At 39.2% G+C, this 27,968-nt stretch overlaps 2 protein-coding genes across 3 annotated transcripts in view; one reads left to right on the top strand and one right to left on the bottom strand.

Annotated features, from left to right (window-relative positions):
* LOC105569893 (choline O-acetyltransferase) overlaps nucleotides 1-11,874 on the top strand; it is an 82,435-nt gene extending 70,561 nt beyond the window's left edge. The window contains exons 8-12 of the mRNA XM_012026702.1: nucleotides 2,473-2,684; nucleotides 4,105-4,227; nucleotides 4,930-5,134; nucleotides 7,371-7,571; nucleotides 9,344-11,874. Of these exons, the coding sequence (XP_011882092.1) occupies nucleotides 2,473-2,684; nucleotides 4,105-4,227; nucleotides 4,930-5,134; nucleotides 7,371-7,571; nucleotides 9,344-9,550 (948 nt within the window). The 3' untranslated portion in view covers nucleotides 9,551-11,874. The remainder of the gene's footprint in view (nucleotides 1-2,472; nucleotides 2,685-4,104; nucleotides 4,228-4,929; nucleotides 5,135-7,370; nucleotides 7,572-9,343) is intronic.
* A 6,518-nt stretch (nucleotides 11,875-18,392) lies between these two features.
* Nucleotides 18,393-27,968, bottom strand: part of LOC105569890 (mitogen-activated protein kinase kinase kinase 4) — an 11,924-nt gene continuing 2,348 nt past the window's right edge. Inside the window, exons 2-18 of one of the 2 annotated variants that reach the window (XM_012026699.1) lie at nucleotides 27,550-27,684; nucleotides 26,917-27,199; nucleotides 26,550-26,741; nucleotides 26,246-26,436; nucleotides 25,704-26,126; nucleotides 25,150-25,395; nucleotides 24,710-24,934; nucleotides 24,068-24,481; nucleotides 23,841-23,951; nucleotides 23,582-23,744; nucleotides 23,067-23,517; nucleotides 22,239-22,604; nucleotides 21,921-22,108; nucleotides 21,678-21,846; nucleotides 21,466-21,588; nucleotides 21,119-21,270; nucleotides 18,393-20,831 (exon numbers count right to left, since the gene is read on the bottom strand). In XM_012026699.1, coding sequence (XP_011882089.1) covers nucleotides 20,649-20,831; nucleotides 21,119-21,270; nucleotides 21,466-21,588; nucleotides 21,678-21,846; nucleotides 21,921-22,108; nucleotides 22,239-22,604; nucleotides 23,067-23,517; nucleotides 23,582-23,744; nucleotides 23,841-23,951; nucleotides 24,068-24,481; nucleotides 24,710-24,934; nucleotides 25,150-25,395; nucleotides 25,704-26,126; nucleotides 26,246-26,436; nucleotides 26,550-26,741; nucleotides 26,917-27,199; nucleotides 27,550-27,684 — 4,015 coding nt within the window. In that variant the 3' untranslated portion in view covers nucleotides 18,393-20,648. Of the gene's footprint in view, nucleotides 20,832-21,118; nucleotides 21,271-21,465; nucleotides 21,589-21,677; nucleotides 21,847-21,920; nucleotides 22,109-22,238; nucleotides 22,605-23,066; nucleotides 23,518-23,581; nucleotides 23,745-23,840; nucleotides 23,952-24,067; nucleotides 24,482-24,709; nucleotides 24,935-25,149; nucleotides 25,396-25,703; nucleotides 26,127-26,245; nucleotides 26,437-26,549; nucleotides 26,742-26,916; nucleotides 27,200-27,429; nucleotides 27,503-27,549; nucleotides 27,685-27,968 lie in introns of those variants that run through there. The other variant, XM_012026700.1, reaches the window with a different exon arrangement.

Genomic DNA, 27,968 nt, shown 5'->3' with positions numbered 1-27,968 from the left:
CCTCTTCCCTGCCTCGAAACGAAAGGACAACAACTTCGCCCATTTCCCAATTGCTACACGGAAAGAATTTTCACTTAAAATTTACCCCGAACATCGTGTAATCGTGCGACAATATAAAATTTTGAACAACTCTCCCAGATAACATGCGCGTCTAAAGGCCTGTGTCCACGATGCTTGGTCCAAGTTCTAGTTTCGAGAAATGTGTAGCCACTCTTGCATGTCCCAGATAGCATGCATGTCTAAAGGCTAAGTTCTTGGTCCAAGTTCTAGCATCGTGGACACAGGCCTTAAAAGACATCTTCAAGACTGCATTAAGTTGTTTTTTTACACATGTACGCCTAAAAGTGTCTTAAAGATATCTTATAGACATGCACTGTTATCTGGGGTAGGAGAGTTTCTTGAAATTTCACCGTACATTCTACTAGTAAAATGTATACTAACAATAAGTGTAATTAACAGTAAAATGTATGATAAAATTGAAAAAGAACTCTCACAAAATTCTTCGAAGCGCCAGTTGTCCGACGATTACACGATTTTTTAGGATGAATTTTAAGAAAAAAGTCTCCCCGTGCACGAAAATATAAAAATCTTTGTGTTATAAAATTTACGAGGGCACTTATATAGATAGTTCAGGTCAATTCGAAATCTAATTTAGAATCCGAAGGGAAGTATCACTGTTAAATTTATATAGTGTTAAATTAACTCGACGAGTAGTCACCACTGCTCAATACGTTGTTATTTTTAACCGTCATGTGGAGTAAAATTGGTTATTTTAACGCAATTTGTAGTAGAGAGACGATCTTTCACTCAACTCACTTCAAGGTTTCTTTCAACTCCATCGTTTAATTGAATTAAACGACATAATGAATCTCTACTCGCTGAGTTAAATTTAATTTTACTCTAAATTTGCTACAAATTTAACAGCGTAAGCGGAGTTAAATTTTTTTGATACTTTTCAAATGCGCTCGTCACGATAAGCGACATTTGACGGAGCTCACCGTCGCGTAAACCGAGAGAACATAGCGCGATGCCAAATGATACGTCCAGCGGTCCAAGCAGTTCCTCGAGAAATCGACCACAGGCAACAATCCGCGACGGTACCTTTTCCACGGATGCGCTCGGCAAAATTGGACTTATCACTTTCACCGCTTCCAAGATGACTCTTCGATGTGATTGGTGTCAGGGTTCACGGGCGAAATCGCCGTTCGTGAACTGCCGCGACGTTGCGGCACATATTGCGCTTTCATATGCCGCAGCGGCGGAATGCGCTGCTTAACCCTTTCCTCGTCGCAACGTTTCCACGGACGACAAAAATAGTTGCGCGCATTCGCGTATCTGTCTCCGTATCGCGTCTCGTTTGCGATTGATCAGTTAATTAATCTTCCGCGACGGGGATTTCTCTGTAGCTTCATTTTATTTGTTAATCATATTGCGTAAACGAGCGAGATTGTTTGATCGATCGTTTTCTCTCTTTTGACCGTTCGCATCATTTATTAATGCGAACGTGATAGTAACGGTATGTTAATAGACAAACGGTTGCGCAATAATTAACTTTGTGTAACGATAGCAATAAATATTAACGGATAACTTGCGAGTTTTAATTATTTGATATGTTTCTCGCGTGTATTTCTTTTTTAATTTGCTCGAGATTGAATGCATAATTTATATATTTATAAAAAGTTAAATTCTGTCTGTCTGCTCAAGCGAAAGTAACAACAAAATCTTAAAGAATTAAAACATCTGCTTGCTTGTAGAATATTACAAAAATTAACAAAAGTGTTCTAATTCTAGCATTTCTAGCATTTTCATGTTGATTTTTATAACACTTTTTAAGTTTACGTAGAATTTCTTAGATTCTGGCAGTTATATTTAATTTTTTGTAAAATTTTGTAGAATTTTTTCCGGCAGAGTGTATGTTCTTTATACAATTATACACCAATAGACCGATCTGAACCAAGTTTGGCATAGTTATTCAGTAGAATTCTGCGAAAAATATAGGCTATCTTTTATGTATCCACCTTTTGTCTCCTGAAATCATTTTAGAGGTGGAAAGTCAAATTTCAAACCCTGAAATCAATAGATTTTAATATATAAACCCACGGAAAGATCTTGACCACGTTTGACAGTGTCCTTTTATAGAATTCTGCGACAAAATAGGCTGAAATTAAAAAGAGATATTGAACAAGAATGATATTCAGAAAAAGGTGATTCAAGAGAAAGGAGGCCCGAGCGAAGCCGGATAAGACTGCTAGTATATTTATAACGCAGCTTAATATCTTTCGTGTAATGGTTCTGTCACCTGATATGTTCACACGTTACATTTCCCATAAATTCAATCATTGTTTCGAAGGAGGGCCGTCTTTTCTCGACACGAATACAACTGAATTCTATTCAACTTTTGTGTACGACATTCACCAAATCCTAGAACCAACCATACAACTGCTCTCATCAGCGACTGTTCTGCAAACATAGGACGGAATGTGGGGATTGACTTACGAGCATTCCGCTGGCGAAGCACCGGCCGTCTTTCTGGCGTTTGAGGAGGTGACGGAGAAGGTGGACGCCATGTCGCCGCCGGACGAGAATTTCGTACCCTCGCATCTGCCGGCGCCCGAAAAGCTGGAGTGGTGCCTCACCGAGCAAAGTCTGAACGATATCCGAGAGGCGATGATGAACTTCGACGCGTAAGTAACCCCGGAAAGAGACAGAGAAATCGAGAAACTTGTCCTTTCCCAAGAGCAGAGCGGAAAGCTTAAGAGTCAAGATCATATGAAAAAGTAATCATTTTTAGAACGTCAAAGTGGCTTTTAACGAAACCTAATTTGAATTGTTTTTACTATATTTTGACGTTTCGATGATTTTCGCTGGATAACGCAAATCGCTTGTGCGTGTGAGATGATTAAGATCTCGCAGATATCCTAAGTAGAACAAGTTAATCACAAAAACGTCAATGTGATATTAAAATGATGAATTTTACGTCATAAAATGATCGACATCAAGATTTACTTTGCAATGACTGATTTATGACATACTGTTTTATGATATTCGTGATGTGTATAATAATATATTATTACAGATTACACGATCAGTCATATTATGTTTATCTTATATTACTTCAATTTATTTTTAATGTATAGTATTTAATTAACTTTGCTTTGTAAAACAAGATCATTTTTACAACATTTTGATGTCTTAATGATGTCACAAATAGGTGCTCTTGGTGAGCTATTTTGACGTCATGATGCATAAAAAATGATAAAAAATGATATCATTTTGATGTTTTCATGACTAATATGTTCTACTTGGGATTGTTACATTTTATGAACTTATGACAAAGATATTTGATTTTTGAAGCGTTGACTCTCATTCGCCAGTCGCAAGATACAAGATAAAAGCTCAATAATACACGCCCAGTGAGAAATGACTCGTCGATCGACGTCAAAACGATGTCGAATCGACATCGACATCTTCAAATTGATGTCGAATTGACGTCGTGTCATGTCGACATCGATCGACAAATTACTTCTCACTGAGCACCTTTCAAAATATTAAATACCCCAAGGGGAAGTGGCAAGTCAAGATGACGTCAATTTGATGATTGACGTCACATTGACCAAGATGTGACATAAATTTGGTCAATATAACATCAACTTGATATCATCTTGACTTTTTATTTCTCCTTGGGACTGCACTTTATCACACAAATCGTATTCATAGTCAGATCCTATATTCAAGACCGTCTTAACATCATCCTTAGATACACCGAAGCCAATGAAATGTTCCATACAGCGTCTGCAGATGAATTCAAGACGGTCTTGAACATAAGATCTGACCATGAACTTAGGAGAACTCCTTGTCACAATAAGTTCAAATTATTGCGAAGATACAATTACGCCAAAACTCATAATTCGATCAATTTTCTGTCATGATCAAAGTATGATGGTCATTTTGATGCCATTTTGACTTCATCATGACTTCTTGTTCTGCTTGGGGTAGTTTCCACTTGCGATCGAACCTTATAAGGGTTGTTAAAGAGAAGGTAACTGTCGAAAACGCGACGTCCTGTTCGCAAGTCTGCATTTATATTTTTTTCTCGCCTTTCAGGCTGGTCGAGGATCTGGACCTCTGTATTCTGTGGTTCGAAGATTACTCGAAGGAGTTTGTGAAGTCCTGCAGAGTCAGCCCGGACGCGTACATACAATTAGCTCTCCAGCTTACGTATTTCAGGTATATTGAAGTGAGAAGACGAACTCTTTTAATTTCCAAATCTCACGCACAAAACTGATTTCTCCAGTTGATCCTTTCGCGCAGATAACGTATGTGTGTTATTAAAAGTATTTCTGTCGTTTCAGAATCCGTTGGTAGTAAAAAAATCGCCCTGGAAATGTTTCACTGAAAATATAATGAAATTCTGTCGAGATGTATTCGAAAATCTCGTTCCATTCACCCCATTTCATTACGTTTCAATAAAAATTTCAGTGAACGATCATTTCAAAAATTGTTTATTAAAACGTAACACAGTTTTTAATTAGAGTAAATTTCATAATTTCTTATTAACTTTCAATACTATACTTTAATTCTTCACAGCATTGAATTTTATAAGAAAAATTATGTTGAGATACATTCAATAACTTTTATTTCACTTTTCATCGGTTTCATTAGTGCTTTCAGCAAAATATAAAATATCAGGGTAGACTCGGAAATAGAAAGATGTTCGTAGGCAGAAGTTAGTAACCGTGCCAAGTCGCCATTTCACCGCCATAGGACGGTATTCATAGTTAGATCTTATATTCAAGACCGCCTTAACATCGTCTTCAGATACTTTGTAGCCAATGAAATGTTCCGTACAGCATCTTGAGATAAATTCAAAACGCTCTTGAACATAAGATCTGACTGTGAATATCGGCCATAATCTCACGGTGTTCGCAGACTCCACGGGAGATTAGTGGCCACTTATGAGAGCGCCGGTATCCGGAGGTTCGCGTTGGGTCGAGTGGACTGCATCCGGGCCGCCAGTCCGGAAGCGCTGGCGTGGGCGAAGGCCATGTGCCAGGGCGATCCGCACGGGCAGATAAATCAGCCGAACAACGCCGTGGACGGGAGCCCCAAAAGAGTTCAGTTCACCATTTACAGTGTAACTGAAACTTGGCATTTTTCCTATGCGATTCTCGTGTCGTGTAACACACACAGCTCGAGTACACTCGACAGAACTGCGACAAGGTCGAGCGGAATGCGTTTACCTACTTTACTTTCCTCCAATCTCGCTAGTGCTTTCATTCTTCTAGTGCTCCTTGCTCCGTCAATTTGTTTTGTAAATACAAATAAATTTTATTTCGCACGGATTATTTTGCTCTATATAATTTACGATCGTTTATGGATCATTTGATTAGGACAGTCTGTCGGCGCAAGATAACGAAACCTTGGCGATATTCTGCTGGATACGCTGATCTCGAGGAAATTAAACGTTGAAGATAACGGGTGATATTTGTAACGGTTGAGCATCCGCAAAATTTTCACGACTCGACAGATCGCTGGTTAAAAACGCTATATTCTCAAAAATCTCTTACCACGTAGCAACTTGATCGTAGCGGATTCGTAGCCAAGTACAATCGCGCGTGCTGAAAGATATACTATATTTCTATGTATCACGATGCGTCTTTTGCAGTGCTATGAAAAGTTTCTGAGCGGTTGGTCGTATTGCCCATTTACATTGCCAAATGCATCTATCTACGAGAAGGTTTCGGTATAATATCTACGCTGTTTCCTTTCCGTTTATAGACAGAGTCTCTTGTCCTATGTGATTATCAAAACTTACGTTTTCTCATCATTTACACGGAAAGAATGTTCTCTTCAAATTCACCCTCTGAAAATTATGTAATCGTGGGACAACGTGGCAACGTGAAGGACTTTATGAATTTTTTTTAAATTTTACCATACATTTTACTGGTAATTATATAATGTATGGTAAAATTTAAAAAAACTCTCATAAAATTCTTGGAAAGGCCACGTTGTCCTATGATTACATGATTTTCAGGATAAATTTTAGGAAAAAATTCTCTCTGCGTAGATTACGATCGTGTCATTTCTGTTACACTCTGTCTTCGTCGTTTGTTGAACGTACGTATTCATGTGTGTTCACGTGATATTTTTGTATTTTATGATTTTATTTCGGCATACGATACATTTCTGTGATAGTTTTGTAATGACGATTTTGTAACGACATACGTTACGTATATGTGTATACCACACCACGCTTCAGCTGACCTGTCAGGTGCACGAAGTCGTCGGTGTGTAGAAACGTTCATGTACGAGCACCTATGCCAGTTATTTACGTGCAATTTTTTTTTATTTACGTTGTACTGAAAAGAGATGCTCCTCGAATGATATCCAAATAGCTCTTCTCTTTGCGTTTATATTTTCTCAAAGTATCAGCTCCGGGAAGAAGAGAACCGCAGTTGGAAAAACCGCCCGTGTAAGATCCGCAAGTTTGGCCGGACGGAAGGAAAAGTAGGGAACCCCCGAGGAAAGGGCAATCAATTAGACCGGGCCGCCGGCTCACAATCGCTTGTCCTTCGCGATCGAGTATTTGCACGATCCTCGAGAGGCACCCGGGCAAGTTCCGCGGGGATATTCCGTTTGTTTCCCTTACACGGCTCACCCTCGTTCGGGATCTACTGCGGCAACGAGCTGTTGTTTCTCATTTACCGCGCCCGGTTGTTTCCCCTTCAGCAGGGATGTTGTCTCAGCCGCTCTTTTTTTCTCTCCCTCGTCGTCATTTCTTGCTCGCATAGCAAGTTGAACTCTCCGCAAAGGTATCCCCTCAAAATTCGCGGATACGTCCTCGAAATTCTTACGGCAACAACTTCCGAATTTGCTTAATCCGCGAGCTTATTTTCCTTATTTCTAAGAAAGCCACTTTTGTCCGCCCGACATTATTTATCTGTTTAAGTTGCAACTTGTTTATGAATTTTGTTTACGTCTACAGAACTGATTGAATGAACGCCGATTATCCTCACGCTCGATGTTGCCTTTCACCGTGTTTCAGAAGCATTAATGTCACAGAGTGTCGCCTGCTTCACGAAGTAGCAATAGCTGCAAAAATAAAAGTCTCTGTCCATTAAAATCGGAATATCATGGAGAGGAACTCACGGTACGAATTAGATGCAGAAAGATTAGTTTAACATCCATTAGGATACTCATTAGATCGGCAGATCCACCTGGTTAAATCAACGTACCGGTTCCTCCGTGATTTCTCCGAGCTTCTTGTCGAACTTTGATACGTGTGTCGGGACAATCTTCGTCGAGAGAAGACTCGAACGACCGGGTCGCGTTGGATTCAATTGAACGTTGCTTCCGGCTCGCTTCCCCAGGCGGAAAGGATCAAGGAGCTGTTCGACCTGGCGGTGCAGAGGCAGACGAAGGAGATGAACGACAACATACACGGCCAGGGCATCGACAACCACCTGATGGGGCTGCGTTACGCGGCGAAGGAGGCCGGCGAGCCGATCCCGGAGATCTTCACGGACGAGGCTTACGCGATCGTGAATCACTTCGCTCTCTCGACGTCACAGGTTAGTGATCAGGGTCGGTCCACCGGTTCGAGTCGTCATCAGCGTCGATTCTGCAAAATTCGCGACACCGGTGCCTTTCGATTAGCGAACATTTCGGGAAATTGTCTGTTATGATAAAATGTATGTATTTATCACGTTTGAACAATGACACACGAGCTCGAAATTATTGAGATAACGAGTCTGCAACCTATTTCCGGTGAGAGCGTTTCGCCTTTTAATTATCTACGCCGATGCATGCTGTAAGGAGATCGTTATTTAAAGTGGTTTATCGTGGCGAAATATAAGTCAAGATCCCGGAATGCCGTGAGTGTGTTTGTAAAGGTGCTTAATGACTCGGACAGCTCGAGGTCGACGCGGTACCGTCAGTTTGTTTGAGAGAAGTTACGTAACTGTTTTACATCTTGAGAGGACGCGATCTTAATTAACATAGAATAGAAATAGGCTCGCTCGTGCACAGGATTTAATATCGGTACACGGAGAGAATTTTTTTTCTAAAATTTATCCTGAAAATCGTGTGATCGTGAGACAACGTGGCATTTCCAAGAATTTTGAGAGTTTTTGAAATGTTACCATACATTTTACTAGTAATTATAGTAAGTACACGTGTTACTAGTAGAATGTGCGATAAAATTTCAAAAAATTCTCATACAATTCTTCAAAACTCTAGCGAAAAAAAATTCTATAAATAATTACAAAAATTGACTTGGAATAGAAATTTGTAGAAATTTTTATATCTTCGTTGAAACATTAATTTTTATTGTAAAAATATCTACGAAACAGTAGCACAAATTACAATGTTCACAAATCAAGGAATTATTGCAAGTAGTATTTCATGAAAATGTACAATTTTGTAAAAATTAGTACAAAACTTTACTAGTTTTAAAAATTTCAGAAACAACAAAATCTTATTAGAGAATTAAAACATCTGCTTAATTGTAGAATATTACAAGAATTAACAAAAGTGTTCCAATTCTAGCACTTTCATGTTGATTTTTACACCACTTAAATTTACGTAGAATTTCTTAGATTCTGGCAGTTATAATTATTATTGACAGTTATAATTATTCTGGCAGTTTTTGTAGTATATTTTTTGTAGAATTTTGTAGAATTATTTCCGGCAGGGAAAGCCCACGTTGTCCCGCGATTACATGACTTTCAGGGTAAATTTTAAGAGAAAATTCTTTTCGAGTAGGATATTTTCTCGGTGTGGATACATTCCGCGCGGCTCAGGTCTCTCTCATTCGTTGATTCCTCGATTTATTAATAACCAAAAATCGAGTTTTATCGTTTAAATCTATATTTCTACTCATTTATTCTTAAATGGAAAAATCTTCCTCAGCTCAGTCCCTGATAGCCAAACTTGTTAACAAATTTTGCGAATTTTGCCGAATACTCGTTAAAAAGTTCGTAAGCGGAAAAGCGTGAAATTTGATGCAAACTCTGTTATACCAGACGGTATTGACAATCAGCAGAAATATAATAAAATCTGGTGATACATCGTCACAGCAAACTGCCGCCAAATACCGAGGAAAAAGCTCGACGACAAGTTGCATGCTTCGCTCGGTTTTTGGTGTCAATTTGCCGTCATGTTATGTCTGTGAGATTTGCCAGCAAACCACGAGCTAATTGCAGACACAAGCGAGTTTCATGTCAATTTAACGACGATTTAACAAATTGCTTACCGGGGTGGCGGTGGCCGAGTTGTTTAAAAGGACAGGGATACATTTTTGAACGGCGTGACGCTTTAGATGAAGGTAAGATCTATCCCGCAGGTGACGACCAAGAACGACGTGATCATCGGATACGGGCCGGTGGTGCCGGATGGCTACGGGTGCGCCTACAACGTGAGGAAGAACGGCTTCATCTTCTCGGTCTCGGCCTTCCACAGCGACGGCCGGACCAGCGCGATGCAATTCGCGCAAACACTGGAGCAGAGCCTGCGGGACATGGCGGCCATGATAAAGAATTCCAAGAAGTGATAGACGCGCGCGTGATAGCTTCGCGAAGCGTCTTCTCAGCGCAGCTTCCGTCGCCGATCCTGGCGGCGACGTAGGAGGTAAAATGGAAGAATGTCGAGCCCCGAACGCATCGCACGAGGCCCGTGTAAGATGCGCGCTCGAACGACCCCGAGGTTACTTTCCCTCGTTCACGAGAGGCTCGTCTTTCGAGAAGTTTGCGAGTAGATGAGAGGCGCTCGTCTGAGAAGCGGCGTTTTTCGTTTCTTCGCGTGTCATCGTTTCATTTCTCGCGGTAGTCGACTACTCCGTTCGAACCAAGCACGACTTTCGAAGCACCCTTGCACGGAGTCGTGTATGAAAGTATATGGTAGCTTCAGTCGCGTGGTGACTTAACTAAGGAACGCGTGCGTACACGTAGCGCAGGAGGAGATTTATCAGCTCGCTCCCGCACAACTTCTTAGACATATCGTTAGTTTGATACAATCCCTGTGAAGCATACAGAAGAGAGAGAGAGAGAGAGAGAAATTAGCGAAGGGATGAAGCGGGCGAGCTTATCGGAAGCTGCCGTGGTTCTTAAGGTGTCCCTGATGGGTACATTTTGCTGAAAGTATGAAATCGACATGAAAACGTTACTGAAAAATTACCTGAATGGAACGGAATCACAATTTTCCTTATAAGATTTAAAGTGTGATTCAAGTAACGTTAAAAAATACTGTGGAAAAATAATTGATAAAATAAAATATAAAATCATAAAATATTAGGTATCATGAAATCCACTGAATTTAACCGAGAACTGTGCTGCTTTTAACGAAAATCATTTTTCACTCAATTTTTATTAAAGTATTGATGGAACGATAATGAAACCGAGTCAATTGGGGGGGATTTTCAAATACGTTTCAGCAAAATTGTATTTCATATTTTCAATAAAATATTTCCACCGGGCTCCTCTCTTCGTTGAATGGGCTGGCACTAGAAACGTATCTCTCTCTCGTTGTCTGTTTTCTAAAGGAATACGTACAAAACGTATACTCACACACACACACACGCGCACGTATACTCACACACACATACACACACGTACACATATACGCACGTTTACATAATCTTGTTCGCGAATTAAAAACCCTTCAGCGGTAGTCGTCGTACAGTAGGCGTCGTATGTTATAGATCGATCGGTCGTTCGGAAACTCTAGTTCGCTCCAGGAGAGAGAGAGAGAGAAGAATAAAGTTTCTTCGAGCGTTATGCCCGGGCGCTGGAAAAATCGCTGAAACGATAAAACTGATTCCGTTTCGGTCGAGAAAAAGCCGAAGAGAGAGACAGCACACCGCTGGATCTTCTTCTCCGATCGTCCCATCGAGAAGAGGACGAAGTTCTAAGTGTCTAAAGCTGCTCGACTCGCCGATCTCTTGCTCCATTCACCGCTTCTGCGTTTCTCGCAAACAATCGTACCTCGGTTCTCCTCTCTCCAACTTGAACTTTTTGCCACTCCGTGTCGGTGTTGTTACAGTTTCCAGCGCGCGGGACCTCGTCCACCGCAGAAACACTCTAAATGTGGCCAATCGTACGTATGTTGGCGCCCGCACAGTAAACTCTTGTCCATTTCTTAGGTAGGTCGACGGATCGCACCGCTCATCGAGAGCCGGTCGATCGTCGGCGGTATAGCTCTATCTGTCTATCGCGCTATTCTTCTACGCCCTACGATTTACCATAGCTGACTAACCCATACCGTGCCAGAGTTTGCGACCGATAAGGCTGTAACCGTACGATTTGGCTCGACAAAGTCGCACGTGTTGTTAATCGTAATCGTAATTACGTGTTATGGATATGTAACAATATTTGTGCAGTTTCTCTCGGAGGTCCATTGAATGTTCTCTTATTCGCAATTTCTCTGGCCGATTCGGAGGACAATTTTTCCTTGGCGAAAATGTTGGTGGAAGTCACCAATCCCAGCGGAAATATTTTGCTGAAAATATACCACGAAATCGATAAAACGTGAAATAAAAGTCATTAAAAAATTACTGAATTCGTTTCAAAATAAACGATCATTTTTCTTAGAAAATTCAATGTGACATAAATGTGAAATATAAAGAAAATTGAAGTATACCATTGAAAAGCGGTGAACAAATTATAACATATTTTTGAAATATTATAAAATTTACTGAATTTAATTAAATACCGTTGCTCTTTAGTGAAAATAATTATTCATTTAATTTTTACTGAAATATTGAAGTAACTATAATAAAACGGAGTCAATCGAGAGGGATTTTCTCATCCATTTCAACAAAATTTCATTATACTTTTAGCAAAATATTTTCACCAGGAAAGTCTTCTCTCTAAAAGTCAATCAGTGAAGTATCACTGAAAACAGTAAATAGTCACCGATTTATAGTTATATATAAGTATACGACTGCAATTTTCAATAGTTTACTTATAACTGCAAATCAGTGACTATATTCACTGATTTGCAGTTATAAGTATATTACTGAAAATTGCAGTGGTATACCTATAACTATAAATCAGTGACTCATTTACTGTTTCCAGTGATAATCCACTGATTGACTTTTAGACAATTGATATTCCATCAAGATGCAGATGTAATTAAGATAAAAGATTTTGCCCGTTCGTCTTTTATCTTAAAATTTAGCTTGCGAGGATTCGAAGATCCCCGCAAGTTAAATTTTAAAATAAGATATTTAATCGGAAATCCTGAATATTTCGTTCTTGTTAAGGAAAAATTAATCTCGAGTCGGAAGAGAGAATCAGAAAAGGACACATGTAGCCATTTTGAGCTTATCTGTATATAAGTAACATAATGATAGAACAGGGTTGGGAAGGTTACTTTATAAAAATATCTAGTTACAGTTACAAGTTACCAATTCTGAGAAGTGACACGAATCGTTACTTTGCAGTTACTTTCTTGCAACGAAAATAAAAATGTCAAATCTCCATTTGAATTAATGGTAAAGTGTCGATAAAGCGTTTATGCGCAAGTGCAAGGCCTAATGCGCGATCTATGGAAGTTTAAAATATATATAAAGTAACTATTAACGTAACTATTAAATTAGTTACTAGTTGTCGAAGAAATATAACTAAGTTACAGATGGAGAGAAAGTAACGAAGTTAAGTTAGAGTTACCAAAAAAAAAGTAACTGCAAGTTCGTTACAAGTAACGAGTTACTTCCCAACCCTATGATAGAATGTATAGAATTCCGCTGAGATCGGATTTCAATGCCTCAAATACACGAAGGTGCTCTTCATCGAGACGATATCGGTCCCAAATCTTGGTATGCACTGACCTCACAAATGGGGGTGGGGGAGGACAGACTTCACCAACTCCACACAATTTAGGTAAACTTATCGCTCGGCGCGACTTTGCATTGTTACGCTCCTAGATCTGGTAATATTACGTATTACTGTTCATTTAAATTGGATCGCAAAAGAACCAGGTGAGAATTTCCTAAGAACGCAAGATGTCCCATTTCTACATCATCTACCGCTTTAACGCTGAACTCTTTAACTCGTTTAAAAAGTCCACTTTTCCGCACCAAAGCACTTATGTCTCTTGAATAATCAGCGATTAAAGATAAAAGACACGAACTTAGTTTCAACGAAGAAAACTAAATAACAAGATCGTCGGTTAATTTTAAATGAACTTAACTTTAACAGAAGTTTAAATCGAGTGTGTCTCGCAGTTGAAAAAAGAAACACGCAGTGTTAAAAGTTTATAGATAAAACGTTCTCTTTCCATGCTCTCGTTGGAAAAATTAATTTCAAATTAGCTAGAAGAATCTATATGAAGAGGTTAATACGGTAGAGAAACGAGATATATCCTATACTTCTCGGAGATTATGCCTGTGTAAAAAAAAATATATCGCGTATCTATCTGTACATATCAAGCACATATCAGATATCAGACACACGCGTAGTATCGCCGCGTGTAGATCCCATCGTGACGATTCCACTTCTCTGAACAAGAATATGTTCGATTCGTTGGAACAAAGGCGATTTAGATAATTTAGACGATCTGTCGCGCTCGCCTCGTCTTGTCGCACCGCGATATTGTTGTTATCAATAGCATCGTGTGCTTGCGTAGTTGTAACGGAGATTAACCGAGGGTATCATCTGTAGAGATGAGAGAATTTTCTCTTAAAATTTACCCTGCAAATAATGCAATCGTGGGACCCTTTGGGAAAATTTACTTTAAATGTAATTAAAGTTCTTAAAAATAATCTTACAAATCTAAGAGTTAACTTAAAGAAGTTAAAAGTTTACTTAAAAGATTTTTTTAGAGTAATTTTGGACACTTAAAGTAATTTTTAGATAGCCAAGCTGTCCCGCTAGAGGGCCGCGCGGTATAGCACTTTCTCGTAAGAAGAAAACCGAACGCGGTATAAATTATATCACAATACTTTTCACACAATTCTTAAAGTTTTCTTTTAAATTCTTAAAGTAAGTTAAAGTTCTTTTAAATTCTTGAAGTAAAATACATTTTACTGGTACAATTTCAAAAAACTCTCGTAAAGCTGTTCAAAATGCCACGTTGTCCCACGATTACATTATTTTCAGGGTAAATTTTAAGAGAAAATTCTCTCCGTGTATAAGACAAAGTCGCGGTTATAAGCCAAAAGTTTTTAGATGTCGACGTTTAGTTCTGAATAGTTCCTCTAGTTAATTAAGATACGGTTAATTGTGTTAGAAAAAAAAATGAGGGAAAGATGGATATCATGGGAGAGGCTTTGAACAAGACTTTTTCCCCCGACAGATTCGTGTGAAAGAAAAATTACATGTTGTTGTGCGCAAAAGGACACGACTTTTCCGTTATGATACATCGCGATCTGTCGATACTGATTTATCAGATTCCTACGTGTTTGCGAGTAAGAAGAAATTATCTGCGACTTTGCTACATACCGAGTCGCCCTCATCTTCTTATCTCGTGTTCTTATTGCAGGAGCATATTGTTAACGTTAAATACGATAGATTTATTCACGTTATTCATATTTCATGAAGTCATTATTACGAAGTCACGACAGACTCGAATCTTAGCTATATTACGTTAATTTTGTAAAGTTCTTAAAGAAAGTGGGCCAGTGGATCTATAATTAAAAGTTACGATTTATGTATTCCTAGAGTTAGCCCCAAAGGAACTCCTTTTGGTTCTTCCCTGTTAAAGCCTCGTTTTCTTCTTCAAGCTTTATCTGCGTTATCATTATTCGACTCGCTGTTACGTTACCCACGAGTTAAACCAGTTCGAATTTTATGCGAGTTAATCGCGAAAGGTACCACGAGGGAGCACGGTGTCCCCTCGTTGTTGTTAGCGAAAGAAACAGAAAAGAAGATATTTGTGTGTACATATTATATTCGAGAATACACTCGGTGGCGGAAAATGTCAAGGAGCTTCCTCTTCCGACCAACTACGAGACGCGTCGACGTTGTAAAATGTTACATGTCGTCTACAATTGGCACCCGCTTTTTCACGTTGTCTAAGAATCGCGATCGAAGAGAAAGAAGAAAAGGAAGAAGCCCTTGGCCTTCCGCCGTTGAGGGTGAAGATACACGTGTTTTCGCGTATGCACCCATGCGGAACAACAGGTCAAAACGACGTCATAATGGCTATCAGAAATCACAATTTAATCATGACAGAGAATTAATCAAATTATGATTTGAAAAATTTAGAGACGCCGTTTGACATGGTTCGCGATGATTTGAACGTGGATTTCCCGATACTTATAATTGTATGTTAGAATCTCAACACGGTAACAATTAAGAGTAACGAGTGCTACCACGACAAGAGCATGGTTTGTATGATAAAGTAATATTCAATATTTTGTAAGATTTATATTCTTGAAACTTTCATTTCGTATCTTGTGAAAAATCAGAATATGAATTCTTAAAAAATATCACAAATTCGTAAAATATAAAAAGTATCTGCGAGATTTCAATCATCTCGCATGCAGAGCGACTTGCTTTCTCTCGGCAAAAGTCATCAAAAAGTCAGACGTTCCAAGAAAGTCAAATTATACTTTATTAAAACTGTTAAATGGTATCGTCTTGACTAATAAATGACCTCTGTTCTGCTTGGGTTTGGAATCGCTGAATCGCACGAATGTCGATTCATAATTGCGGAGTGTTTTATATTGTATGATATATTTTCGACGCGCGACTCCGCGTCCGTTTCAATTGCACCTTGTATACGTACGATGTACGCGAGGCCAGGTGTTCTATATTAGATTCTAAGAATGAAGCACACAAATACTGCTACTATTACTGCATAGTTTAAAGCCAGGAAGTACGACTAGAGATACTTTACTTATACATATCGCGAAGCCAATTGTGATCGCACTTTTGCGGCCAAGAATATCATACGCATATCAGGCGAAAGCCAACGTAGCGACGATCTTATGCCGGGATAGTGCATATCCCGATAAATCGTTAGGAGCGCACTTACGGATGTAATTACGATATAACTCGAGAGTTCTAAGTAGCAGATAGAAATATATCGACGCGTTATATACACGGAGAGGATTTTCTTTTAAAATTTATTCTGAAAATCATGTAATCGTGGGACAACATGGCATTTTGAAGAACTGTATGAGAGTTTTTTGAAATTTTACCATACATTATTATAATTACCAGTAAAATGTATGGTAAAACTTCAAAAAAACTCTCATAAAATTCTTCAAAATGCCATCTTGTCCCACGATTACACGATTTTCAGGATACATTTTAAGAAAAACTTCTCTCCGTGTATAAATTATATATTCGTTGTTTCCACGGTGTTTCGTATCGCGTGAATCGCAACAGAGATACTCTAATTTTGTTTCGTGAATTTTTAAACGATATGCAAAGTCCTCGCTCGGCCAATAATTATTGGTTGAAACGTTAAATAATTTCCACGTAAATCAATAAACACGGATTCTGTTGAAGAAAAGCGATAATCGTAACAAATTTATTGATTTAAATATTAAATATGAAAATCATATGCTTTTACTGTTGAATGTACAGTAAAGTGTGAAGGATATACTGAAGTAAGCAGTTGACCAAAGCAATAAAAAGTATATGTATAATAACCAAAGAAATAGTACGCGCTCGAAACCGCACTTAAATTAATAATCTGAATTAGTGTTTAAGGATTAATTCTCTCGCAGCTCCGTGGATCTATTAGTCCTGTGCGCAATCGGTGTCTAGTTTACGATAGTATGGAAATTATTGTTTCCACAAACGTGTTGGTTATTAGAATACATTTTAAATTATGCGTTGAGACGAGACTGTTAATGTTAGCGTCGCAAGGTGATAAAACGCACGACAAGAATGAAAGTATGAACATATAATATTGTAGCATATTCGTGTGAAAATAGCGCTGTAATGTTAATAGACGTAGGACTCGTTTCGTGACAACTCGAACAAGATAAATTCATAGCAAATTGCATTCTTAGGCATCAATAGAAACAATTCCCCAGTAAGCATCAACTAACAGTTACATAACATCAGTATTTGACGTTAACTTCCTACTCAACAATGTCACTGTTACGTACATGTGTTTTATTGCATTTATATTGTTGAGTGGGAGATTATAATCTATTAGTTGGTGTTTACTGGGTTTTTCTTTTCTACTTTAGAACGTCGCGATTCACGCATGCGACTCGTAATCGTTATAGGCGAAGGTGGCTTTCATCGTTGTTGAGATGTTTATTGAAGACTTCGTGGGCATATATTGTATATTATTAAGCTCTTGGTTCTTCGGTCAGTGCTTGAGTCTTGCAAGCCTAGCGTAGATGCGAAGTATAGATGCTAGTTGAAACGAGAATTATCAGGGCACACATAAGAATGATAATGTTGTACTTTAATGTCCGATTAGTGATACGGTTGCCCGGAGCCAACTTTTGAGTATTAACTCAAGTTAATCTCCGACATCATCCTTACCTTCAGTCCTTTATGTAATATAAATTATACCTTTTTATCTCGGCCCTTCATATAACAAATTCGCGATCCTCTTTACTTTCATTTCTTTGCATAATGTATCAACTTTGTTATTAACTCTGGTGCTCAAGAAATTTTACATATACGTAGAAAATATACAATTTATATTTCCTTTTGCTTTCTATCCCTCTTGTATAATAAATCTAAAGGAAAAAGTTAAGTTTTTGTCGTAAAACTGAACATAAATATCAATAAGAATAAGAAAAATAGATATACATATATAACAAAAATGAGGTCCGATAGACCATAAACTGGAAGAAAGTTAAGACAAACTATAATTTCTAACTATATTTTTAATGCGTATGAAAATAAGTCATACATAACCCGATAGCTTGTATAACAAAGACTCTGACGCAAATACGTTCAAAGCTCAATATATTATATAGTTTCAAGTCTAATAGTTTAAACAATTTCTCCACAGAGTTTGCACATAGTTTTCTTTACTCTTAGATCGTGTACAACTGATCTTAATCCTTGTGCGAGCATCTTGGTTTTCCACTACATTCGAAGGATCGTCTTCACTTTCGTAAATGGAAGATTATTCGATCTTCTCGTTCACATTTATTTGTTCTACCTCTGTCAGAACAGTTTGAAATATTTTTTCTTTAAAATAAACGCTTGAGCGAAATTCAATGTTTCGAAGAGAATAAAGAGATTGCTCGTATAAGAATTAAAAATCGTGGCATAAGTTATATATACCTTTGTGCGTAAAACGTTCGATAGATAAACGAATAAATACACTCGGCTTACCGTTCGCGCGGAAAGCATACACAGCATACCTCCGCTAAGTAATTGACCCATGTCAAAGTATGTTGTATCACATGTGTACATTTCCTCGTACAGAAATAAACTCCATCGGAATACCGGGTTGTTCGTTGTCTTGTATTTATTCTTTATTGTTCGTCTTTTTATTTAAAATAGAATATCCATTTTATAATAGTAACAAGTCATTTCGTTCTACGAAACAATTATATGTATAATATAGGCATTACACACGCATGCTCGAAGCTGCCACTATTGTACCTTAAAAGGTGCCTTAAGAACGACGCTTATAATCAATCACACCTCTCTTTATAGACCGCACAACTAGCACTAAACACCAACGCCTAAACAACCAAGGTGACAATGTGAAGTTTCATGTGAGAGTCGCGGACAGCCGCGTTTAATACTAATTGAGGTAAGATGTGAATATAATTCTCGCAGGGTTGGGTAAGTTGTTTTTTTTAACTGAGTTAAGTTAAAGTTAACAGCCTTGAAAATTTAACTTAGTTAAAATACAAGTTAATCCACAATACAATTAATAGAATTAAAAGTTAAGTTAATAATGAGAAGAAATTAAAAAGTTAAAAGTTAAATGTTTTATTTTTACATAAAATCTCAGAGACTCACGATCACGTAAATTGCATTGAATTTCACGACCAGCGTTTGGACAATCAATCACACTAACGGAATATGACCCATTTCATATGCAAACAATTTCACGTAGGTTCGAGAATCAAAGCCCCATATAATGGCTGTGTTCCAAGATTTGTTGCCAGCGCTGAAGATGTATAGTGCACGTAACGTGTACTGTAGATTTTTAGCGCTGGCAGTGAATTTTGGAACACAGACTGCCAATGTAGGCAGACTCGCGGCGTCTCGCGACGCCTTTGTTTATGGCATGGCTAACTTTAACCAGAAAATGGTTAACTAGAAAATGAAAAATCGGGCCTAAGAGAGGTAAATGAAAAGTTAAAAGTTACCGATAAAATGTAACTAAATTCAGTTAAAAGTTGACAGTCTATAAAGTAACTAAGTTCAAATTATTTTAATTTTTTAAATTGTAACTTAACTTTTATCTTTTTAACTAGACACTACCCAACCCTGAATCCTCGGAATGTAAAGTATCTTGACTCTATCGTTTGTACCAGTCATACATTTATAAGAAATACACAGCACTATGCTAAAGCTTATAAAACGATAAATGCAAATGTTATAAAACTATATTTGTATATTTGTATATATTTTCAGATAAAAATGGAAAGAAATGTGTATTTCTCTCCATTGCATACTCATCATAGACATCATACGTCTGTGATCCTTATATATTTAAACTACGTACTTCTTATAAACATATGGTACCAGTCGACTGAATAAAAAATTGTATATGCGGTCATGTATAACAATTGAATCAATTACGTAGACTGCTTTCGGTGTCTTACAATTTCTTTTAGCTTGAATTATTGCACTTAATTTCTATAGCTAACTTATAGTATAGCTTAAATCACATAATAGACATAGAGGATACTTCAAAGCTGCACTTTCTTTCCACCAGACAATCCTGGTGTGAAACTACAGTTGAATTTATTATCCACAAACATTAAATTCACTATTAATAGTGACATTTTCACTCTTTATCATTAAATATCTTTATCACTGAATCTACGAAGATTCTATTGGGGTCATTTTGTAAAATTTGTTTCAAATTAACTAAATTTTGTTATTTACATGTTGCATATCTATGTACATCAAAATCTATTTTACAACTTTTTAGTGCTAAAAATTTTTAATAGTTAAATCTTTATAGCCTTATCATTTACCAATTGTAATGGAAAGAAAGTGTACTCTGGAATGCATTGTACAATTATGCTTAAGTAACGTGATCACAATAGTATTTATATATTACACTGGTTTTGTCAGTGGATAAAATATTTTCAGACTGCCCTTGTTCCTTTATAGTCTACTGCAAATATTACAGACTGTTACTTTACATAATATTAACAGGCTATTATGTTTAAACAGTGTCGTTGAAGCTGAATAAAACACATTGATTGAATTGATAATTCAATTACTCAGAAGACCAGCAACTTATGCAAACACAATGCAACAAATACCAGTTTTGCATCTCTGACGGAGATCGTGTACTGCAAGAAATGTAGAATGTAACATGAATATTATCTCTAAAGAAAGTCGTATAAACTTCGTCTGAATATTTTGTTTCTCGGTGATTTTACCGCGATTGATTGATTTTGATTCTTATTCTGATTCTTATAGTATATCTTGCTTGATCCACGAGAAAATTATTTAATTAATTTTTTTTATATTTATTTAATATATTTAAAAATTTGAAATTCGTGAGGTGGTATTTACATCTTCCTAATCTTAGTATCGTGGCATCGTTAAATCGGCGTTAACATCCTCGTATTCTCCACGCGCGAAAGAGTGCGCGAGGAGATTATGTGCAGTCAATCTTTTCTTTGGATCGTGTTGAAGACACTTCTTCACGAGGTCTACACCTTCCGCGGAAAGATTTTTCGGAAGTGTTGGTGTTTCTCCCATTCCAACCTTGCCACAAAAAGCCAAAAATCTTGAGTTAGAAATTGATATAATTATATATTGTATATATTACATATATATACGTTGTATGTTGTATTATATATTGTATACATATACAATTATATATATATTATATATTGATATAATTATATATAACATTTTTTATAAATTTCAAAAGTATAATTTAAAATTCGATTCAAAGATAAAATGTGAGAAGATAATTCATCTTATCGTTATGTCAAAACAGCCAAATAATTACTTTTCAGCTTTATAGTAATGCATTAAATTGCAATTACCTTAAACATAATTTGATAATTTGAATCATAATCCGACCAGGGCCGTCGCCCACTAGCCATCTCGATGATGCAGCAACCGGCCGACCAGATATCAACAGCTCTACCGTGTCCACTACTTTCAGATTTCATGAATACTTCTGGTGCCATATAAGCTTTAACAAATTTAAGAGATAATTTAAACTACAAGAATTATGAAACCTTAAATAGTTAAACTTTTAATTATACAATTTCCTGATAATTCACTGATTTTTCATACAAGAAAGAATTTGTTGATAATTCCAGGTTTTCCAAAGTTTTGCCAATAATAGTTAGACACGCTGTTGCCACATGACAATTGAAATACCAACCTTGAGTACCAACAAAGCCCTGAAGTTCCCCAGGCATAGTTGTATGTGCTTTAATCTGCACTGCGCTACCGAAGTCGCCGAGTTTCAAACAGTTACCTTCATCTGTTAGAAAAATATTTGCAGCTACGAAAAGAAAACAATGTTATGCAATCATAAATTGTAAAAGTGAATTGGATTTTACAAAAGATCATTTTATTTAAATATATAAATACTTTTAATATCGCGATGAACTATTCCGTGAGAATGCAGTGCTGCCACAGCCGAAAGGAGCTGATGAGTGTATTTTCTGACCAAAGCTTCTGGCAAGCCATTGCCGCTACCCGCCACCAAGCTCTCGAGAGTCCCCTCTGCGCAAAATTCCATGAAGATCAGCATCTCCTCCTAAAAGCAAAATTTAATATAATAAAGTCGCGAGTTAATATATCGCAAAGACAATAATGCTATGTTTATCGTACACGATGAATTTCTAGCCCGTAATATCGCACTAAATACTGATGCTGAATTCCTTCGAATATCTGCAATTCCTCGGCCACACGCCTGATCGCTCTGTGATCGCCAGGTTGCAGTTGCACCTCTTTCATGGCCAACAATTCACCGGTTTGATTGTTAACTACGGTATACACTTTGCCAAATCTTCCCTGACCTGCATAGTAAAATTAATTTATTAAAATATCTCTATTCTCCACTAAATATTACGAGTATTATCTATTGATAATCATCTATTGATACGATAAATGATTCTTTTATGTGATCCAGGTGATTACAAGACGTACCTATTTTGATACCACGTTGCCACGTGAACGTAACTCGTCTCGCTTTGACGTGAACTCTATCCACTGCTTTCCTGTCGATGACTTGTCCGATAAGCTCTCGGCTCCGCAATCTTTCGTCGAGCTCACTCTCCATTTTCCTGACGGCCTGGATAATCCTCTCGTGCCTCAGCATGTTTCGCTCGGGCGTGTTTATTATCACTGTGAGATTTCCGTCGACCATGCTCGGCGAATTACTTTTCTTCGCGCTGGCCGAAAGCTCGGGCGACTTCAAAGCGTCCCGCGGCTTCTGAGAGATGCTGATACTCGCGGTTCTAGTGCGACCATGGCATGGCGATGAAGCTCTCGATCGCGATAATCTTCTTAGGTCTGAAAGCAAACGTTGCCAATGATTGTAACGAAATATTTTCACTTAATCATTTTCAGAACTAAATTCTATACCCGAGAGATAAACTATCATAACGAATATTTAGCAAATTTACACAGAGAAGTCGAACTAAACTTGCATTTCTATCAGCCGCTTTTCATAATTTTTTCCCCCACTTTCGTTTATTCCGCAAATACGATTATTTATCACTGTAGAATAAATAATTAGACCAGTTGAAATAAAAAACTCAGTTGATAATTTTGTAGTTACGACAGTTTTGCACTTTTCAAGTATAGAATTGGTCATTTAGTAAGTTAGACACTTTAATAAATTTAAAGTAACAAAACACGTCTAAAGTAATAACATTGATATTTATAATTTCTGTTAAGCCTATATCATGAAGATAAGTGGCGTCAAGAGACCAATCGTGCAAAAGTTGAATGACCAGAAAAATTATAGATTACTTTCTGTTTCTTGCGTCGCTCCTGAAACTGAGACGGTCCCAACCACATGAGATATGCAGCGATCCATGCACCTCTTCAACTCCTCGAACTCTTGGTCAGTGAGATGCTTCGTGTTGTAGGGCTCGCACACCGTTATTAAAAATTCCAGGCCTTGATTCGCCCATCTGGGCCTCAAACCGCGACCACGCTCGCATCGCGTTCTCACAAATTCCATCCACAGTAGCGCAAACGATACTAAGCCCTGCGCCAGAATGGCCTTCTCTTCCAGCGAGAATAGCTTGCACATCTCCTTGTGAAAATCGAAGCCCATCCTGTAAGCTTGATGGAGGATCTCGCGGATTCTCGATCGTAAGTGATCGTTCTCGGTGTTCGATTGCTCCACCTCGTTGGCTTCGTTGTGAAAGTCCTCGATCACCATTGTTATGCGACATCTCAGATCCAGAATTGTATTCTGTACAAGTGTGGAAAAGAGATTTAGCTTTTCAACAGCTGTATAATCGCTTACTTAATCTTACCTTCAACAGCTTTAATGATTCTTCTAACTCCTGGTCAGAGACGGGCCACTTCTGGATGTCGCACTTCAAGCATTTGGCTAGATTGATACTCTTCACAATCTTCTCCCGAGTCTCCACGAACATTCCTTGCCACTCGCGACCCACAAACATCATACGGTGGAATCTAAGCATTGAGTTATCATTGAGTTATCATAGTAAAAAAAAACACTATTTGCAAAAGCGTCAAAGTAGAGACGAATGAATGCAGATTTTCTCTTACTTGCTTCCCTCGTCGTCCTCCTGTTCTTCGCTATTCGCATTCTCTCGGATCTCGCGAATTCGTTCGACGAGAAATTCATTCACTTGTTTGATCATCGTTTGCGCAATCTTACTGTAAGAAACATCTTTAATATCAAATATGTATAGAAGTTAATACAAATAAAAATGTATTCTATTATTTTCTCAATGCGAATCATATTAGAAATATCTAGTCAGCCTGATACTCACTAAAATTTCACGCCAGCAATTTTGTATCCATCGCTTATATTCCCAGCAATGGATTTGACAAACAACCACTCATCCATAATCAGATTTTTGTGAAAGCTATCGTGTTGCACCATGTCCACCCACTGCTGAAGATAATCCAGGTATACCTCGAACACGGCTCTTAGACTCTCGTCGAAGCACTTGACGTCCTCCTCGAACAGATTTTCGCAACCGGCTTCTTCGCTGCCTATGGCACGAGACTGTGCGGCGAACCGATCACGATGGATGCAAGCAATTCTGAGGCCCTCGCGCAACTCCCGCATGAGCTGCCGGACCGACAACGGGCTCGGCTGCTCCGGCTTCTGCTCCAATCTCATCCTTAAAAATTCATGGACCACGTCTAGAGGCACGCGCGAGAGAAACACAAAAGCCGCCCTAGAAAGAGAAACTTTTATTACTATTAGCTATTACCATGTCACTGGAAACATAGATATTTACTTCCTCTTGGTTGAACTTTAATTTAATTCATCCGGAGAAGGTACAAATTTGGCATCGAATTCAGAGCCAAATGAGAATTTTGGAACCAAACGAAGATTATTCCTCAATACGTGAGTTAAAAATACCAAATATCAAGAAATCTCTTCAATCGGAAATTCCACACACCTGTACGACGGTAAACTCAATTCCTTCGCTTCAGTACTCCAAGTACCATACCGTCGCAATTCTCTGTCACCCTCGTATTCTTCATTCGCACTACTATCGCACTCCTCACAGTCATTTTTCTCCAAAGTTAATCTTGCCTTTCTCAATATAGACGTATGTAGTCGATCCAGGAAATTCAAACTCTTTCTGAGACCTCTCGTTTTCAATACATCCTCAATGTATTTTCTAAGCAAATAAACAAAAATTGTCGCCATATAATTCACGAGTCGTCGGTTTGTATCATATAACTAGCTTAAAATTTCAACTAATCACTGGCGAAGAAAAGATTCTCAGTATAGTTAACTAGCTTAAAATTATAATTAATTTTATAATGCGAACACGAGAAAAAATCAATTTAAAGTAAAAGCGAAGATTCATATATCAAGTGTATCAAAACATACCTATAAGCGTGTCGATCAAATTCGACCAAGTAGAAATCCAGTCGATCGATTCTTTCATCTTCAAAATACGCGAACGTGGTTTCGGGAGTAGGTGGCAGTGATTGCGACATAAATGATAAACCCCCGATCGAGGAATTGTTGCTGTTATTGCTGTCGGACGGGCTAGAAGTTTCGTCCTGTTGAGGCAATTCAAATCGCACCATGGATTGTCGCTCCGCAGAATCGAAAGTATCTGAAGATCGCGAACTAGAGATAGGAACAATCAATTACCCAACTCCAAAGCTTCGGTGCATCGAGAGAAATTCTAAAGGTACCTTCGTTAAGTTAATAAATTATATATTATACATTGTACAATCGTACGCTACCGACAAATCTTTCAAGCGTCTTGATTTGCTTATGCAAAATAGAATGTTTCTAGACGTAGAGAGCGCATTGTAAATTAGACATTGTTGCGCATCACTCTCTTAGAGACAAAGACTTCAAACATAAAACATTTCTTAAGAGTACAAGGCAATCATTCCGCCAAGGTCCTAACGCGATTCGAATCTGCGTACCTGATGCCAGAGTCGTTAAATTCATCCTGTCTTTCTTTCTTCTTGCCGTGCAGCATCATGAGCAATCTGCCGAGTATCTGCAACTTGAATCGATGGTGCTTTGTCATGTTGTACCAGAGGCACATGGCCTTCACCCTGTCGGTGAACTCCGGGCTCTTGTACAACGGGTAGTTAACGGCGAACGCGTGGGAGGACGGATACAGGGCCTCCGCAGTCTCCAGGCGAGCCAGCAGACCTTCCACCTGCTGTAACGCTTCCCCCTGCGCGCGGGCGCATGCACGACAGTACATGGAAAGGCAACCCGAACATACGCCCAGTTCAACATTGGGGCTCAAACCGGAATTTGTGGATCGATCGCTCGTAACGTCGCCGGGGCTGACGCAACTCGAGCCTCCCTCTTGCGCGTCCGTGGTGGATTCGTATCTAATGCAACAATTGCACTCTCTTAGCACCATCGATGCGTAACTGCCGTTTTTCTCCTCTTAGCATCTCAAGTGAAATTATTGCACGTCGCCAAGTTGATTCCTTTCGAGTACGCTCACCTGTACTGCATTATTTCCGAAAGCAAACCCTCCACTGCTTCCCGCTGGCGGCACAGATACTCGTCCTGCGCCATCAGACTGCGGTCCGCGTGATGCGCCTGCAATTCTAGCCATATCAAGTCCTTCAGCTCGTTCTGCCACCTGGTCTCCTCGTGACTCATCTGACGGCGACAATTCCGTTCCGTGCTTCCCTGCGCAACGAAAGGGAAATGTATAATTTCATCAGCAAGAACGAAGATAATATACAATATACTCTACAGATAGCGGAGCGCATTTTTGATTCATCCCGCAACCAGATGTTTACCAGCTTAATTAAAAACGAGAACGTGTCGTGAAAGATCTCTCTCTCTCTCAAGCTCTGCGTTCTCGGCGACTGCGCGCGTAGACTCTCCTCGTTTATCAACACACTCCGTTCGCTGACTTCGGGCTCCACCTTCTTCTCTTCTACGTCAACGGGTTTGGATCGGAGGCAGCGGAATCTATTTCTAGTCTCGACCTGCGGAGAGAAGCATATTTCTTGACCGCGCGCCAAATACGTTCGACAGGAAAGATGAGAAAACACGGCTGCGTTGGAGAAGCGCAACGACAGACTCGGAAAGATACGTTAATCGCGTCCGTTGAGTTCTCCAAACGCGGCTGACGCTCGGCGCCGCTTTTTTGCCTTCCCGAACCTTGATTTGATTCGGCGTCGACACCGCCGTGTCGCCGCCGGCGAACCTCTCGGCATAGCTGTGGGCGGCCTCCACGTCGAGCTTCAGGTCCCTCTCGTTGCCGCGCAGCAGCTTCAGAAACCTCTTGCACTTTCTGCCGCCTTCCTTCACGTCCTCCTTCGCCTCGTCCTCGTTATCCTTGTCCGCCTTGTCGCACATCTCGTTGAAGATGATGGTGTCCAGGGTGTTCCGCCTGTGGATAGCCGTCTTTGGCCTGGCCTCTTTCTCTATCGACTTGAGATCGCTGGAAAATGGACAAACAGACTAAAGATAGCTTTGCGCGCTCCGCGGCCGCGCGAGTGACAATTAAATTAACGGCCGAGTTGACTTGGCGAAAAGCCGCCTTCCGCGAAGCGTGAAAGCGACTTCCGCAAAGCTGGAAAACGTTTCACGCGTAATTCCCAGTTTCCGAAATCGTTCTACATCCTCCGTCCCGAGGTCGCACGGTGTAAACTGACGTTACGCACTTCGTACCTTACGGTCGTTCGTTAAGTTCGTTCAATCGCAAAGCGATGCATGCACAAATGCCGCGCCGTACACGTAATAATTATGTCTCCCCGGCGATTCGTCGCGCAGCCACGTCCGCGCACGCACCTGCCCGAGAGCTTCTGCTTCATGTGCCGCTTCTTGCGACTGAGGCGAGTCCTGGGCGGCGTTTGTCCGTAAATATCCGACATCGTGTGCAGCGACTCCTCGAACTCGTTTGGCGGACTGATTGAGTCATCCTTACTGCAAACGAGATACTTAATCGAACGTTGCGCTTCCGCCGGACGGTTTATCGTCGATTATCGTCGGGGAAATTCGCGGGGACGGGACGTCGGCTCGGAGGAACGGTACTCGCGCGAATTCGTCGATTCCCGCTCAGGCCCGGTTTTCATTTTCTGGTTAACTGTTAAAGTTAGTCGACTCTCTATCTTTCTTTACATTGTTATCTAAAAAGAGACAAAATTGATTGACCTCCGCTTAACAGTTATGCCCATTTTTACCGGGCCTTAAGGCCTGTGTCCACGATG

The sequence above is a fragment of the Vollenhovia emeryi genome, unplaced genomic scaffold, assembly GCF_000949405.1.
Source record: "Vollenhovia emeryi isolate VEMERY1.0 unplaced genomic scaffold, V.emery_V1.0 DF939122.1, whole genome shotgun sequence".
In the NCBI taxonomy this organism is placed as follows: Eukaryota; Metazoa; Arthropoda; class Insecta; order Hymenoptera; family Formicidae; genus Vollenhovia; species Vollenhovia emeryi.
The sequence above is the reverse complement of the archived record's forward strand: the minus strand, read 5'-3'. Positions and strand labels throughout refer to the sequence as shown.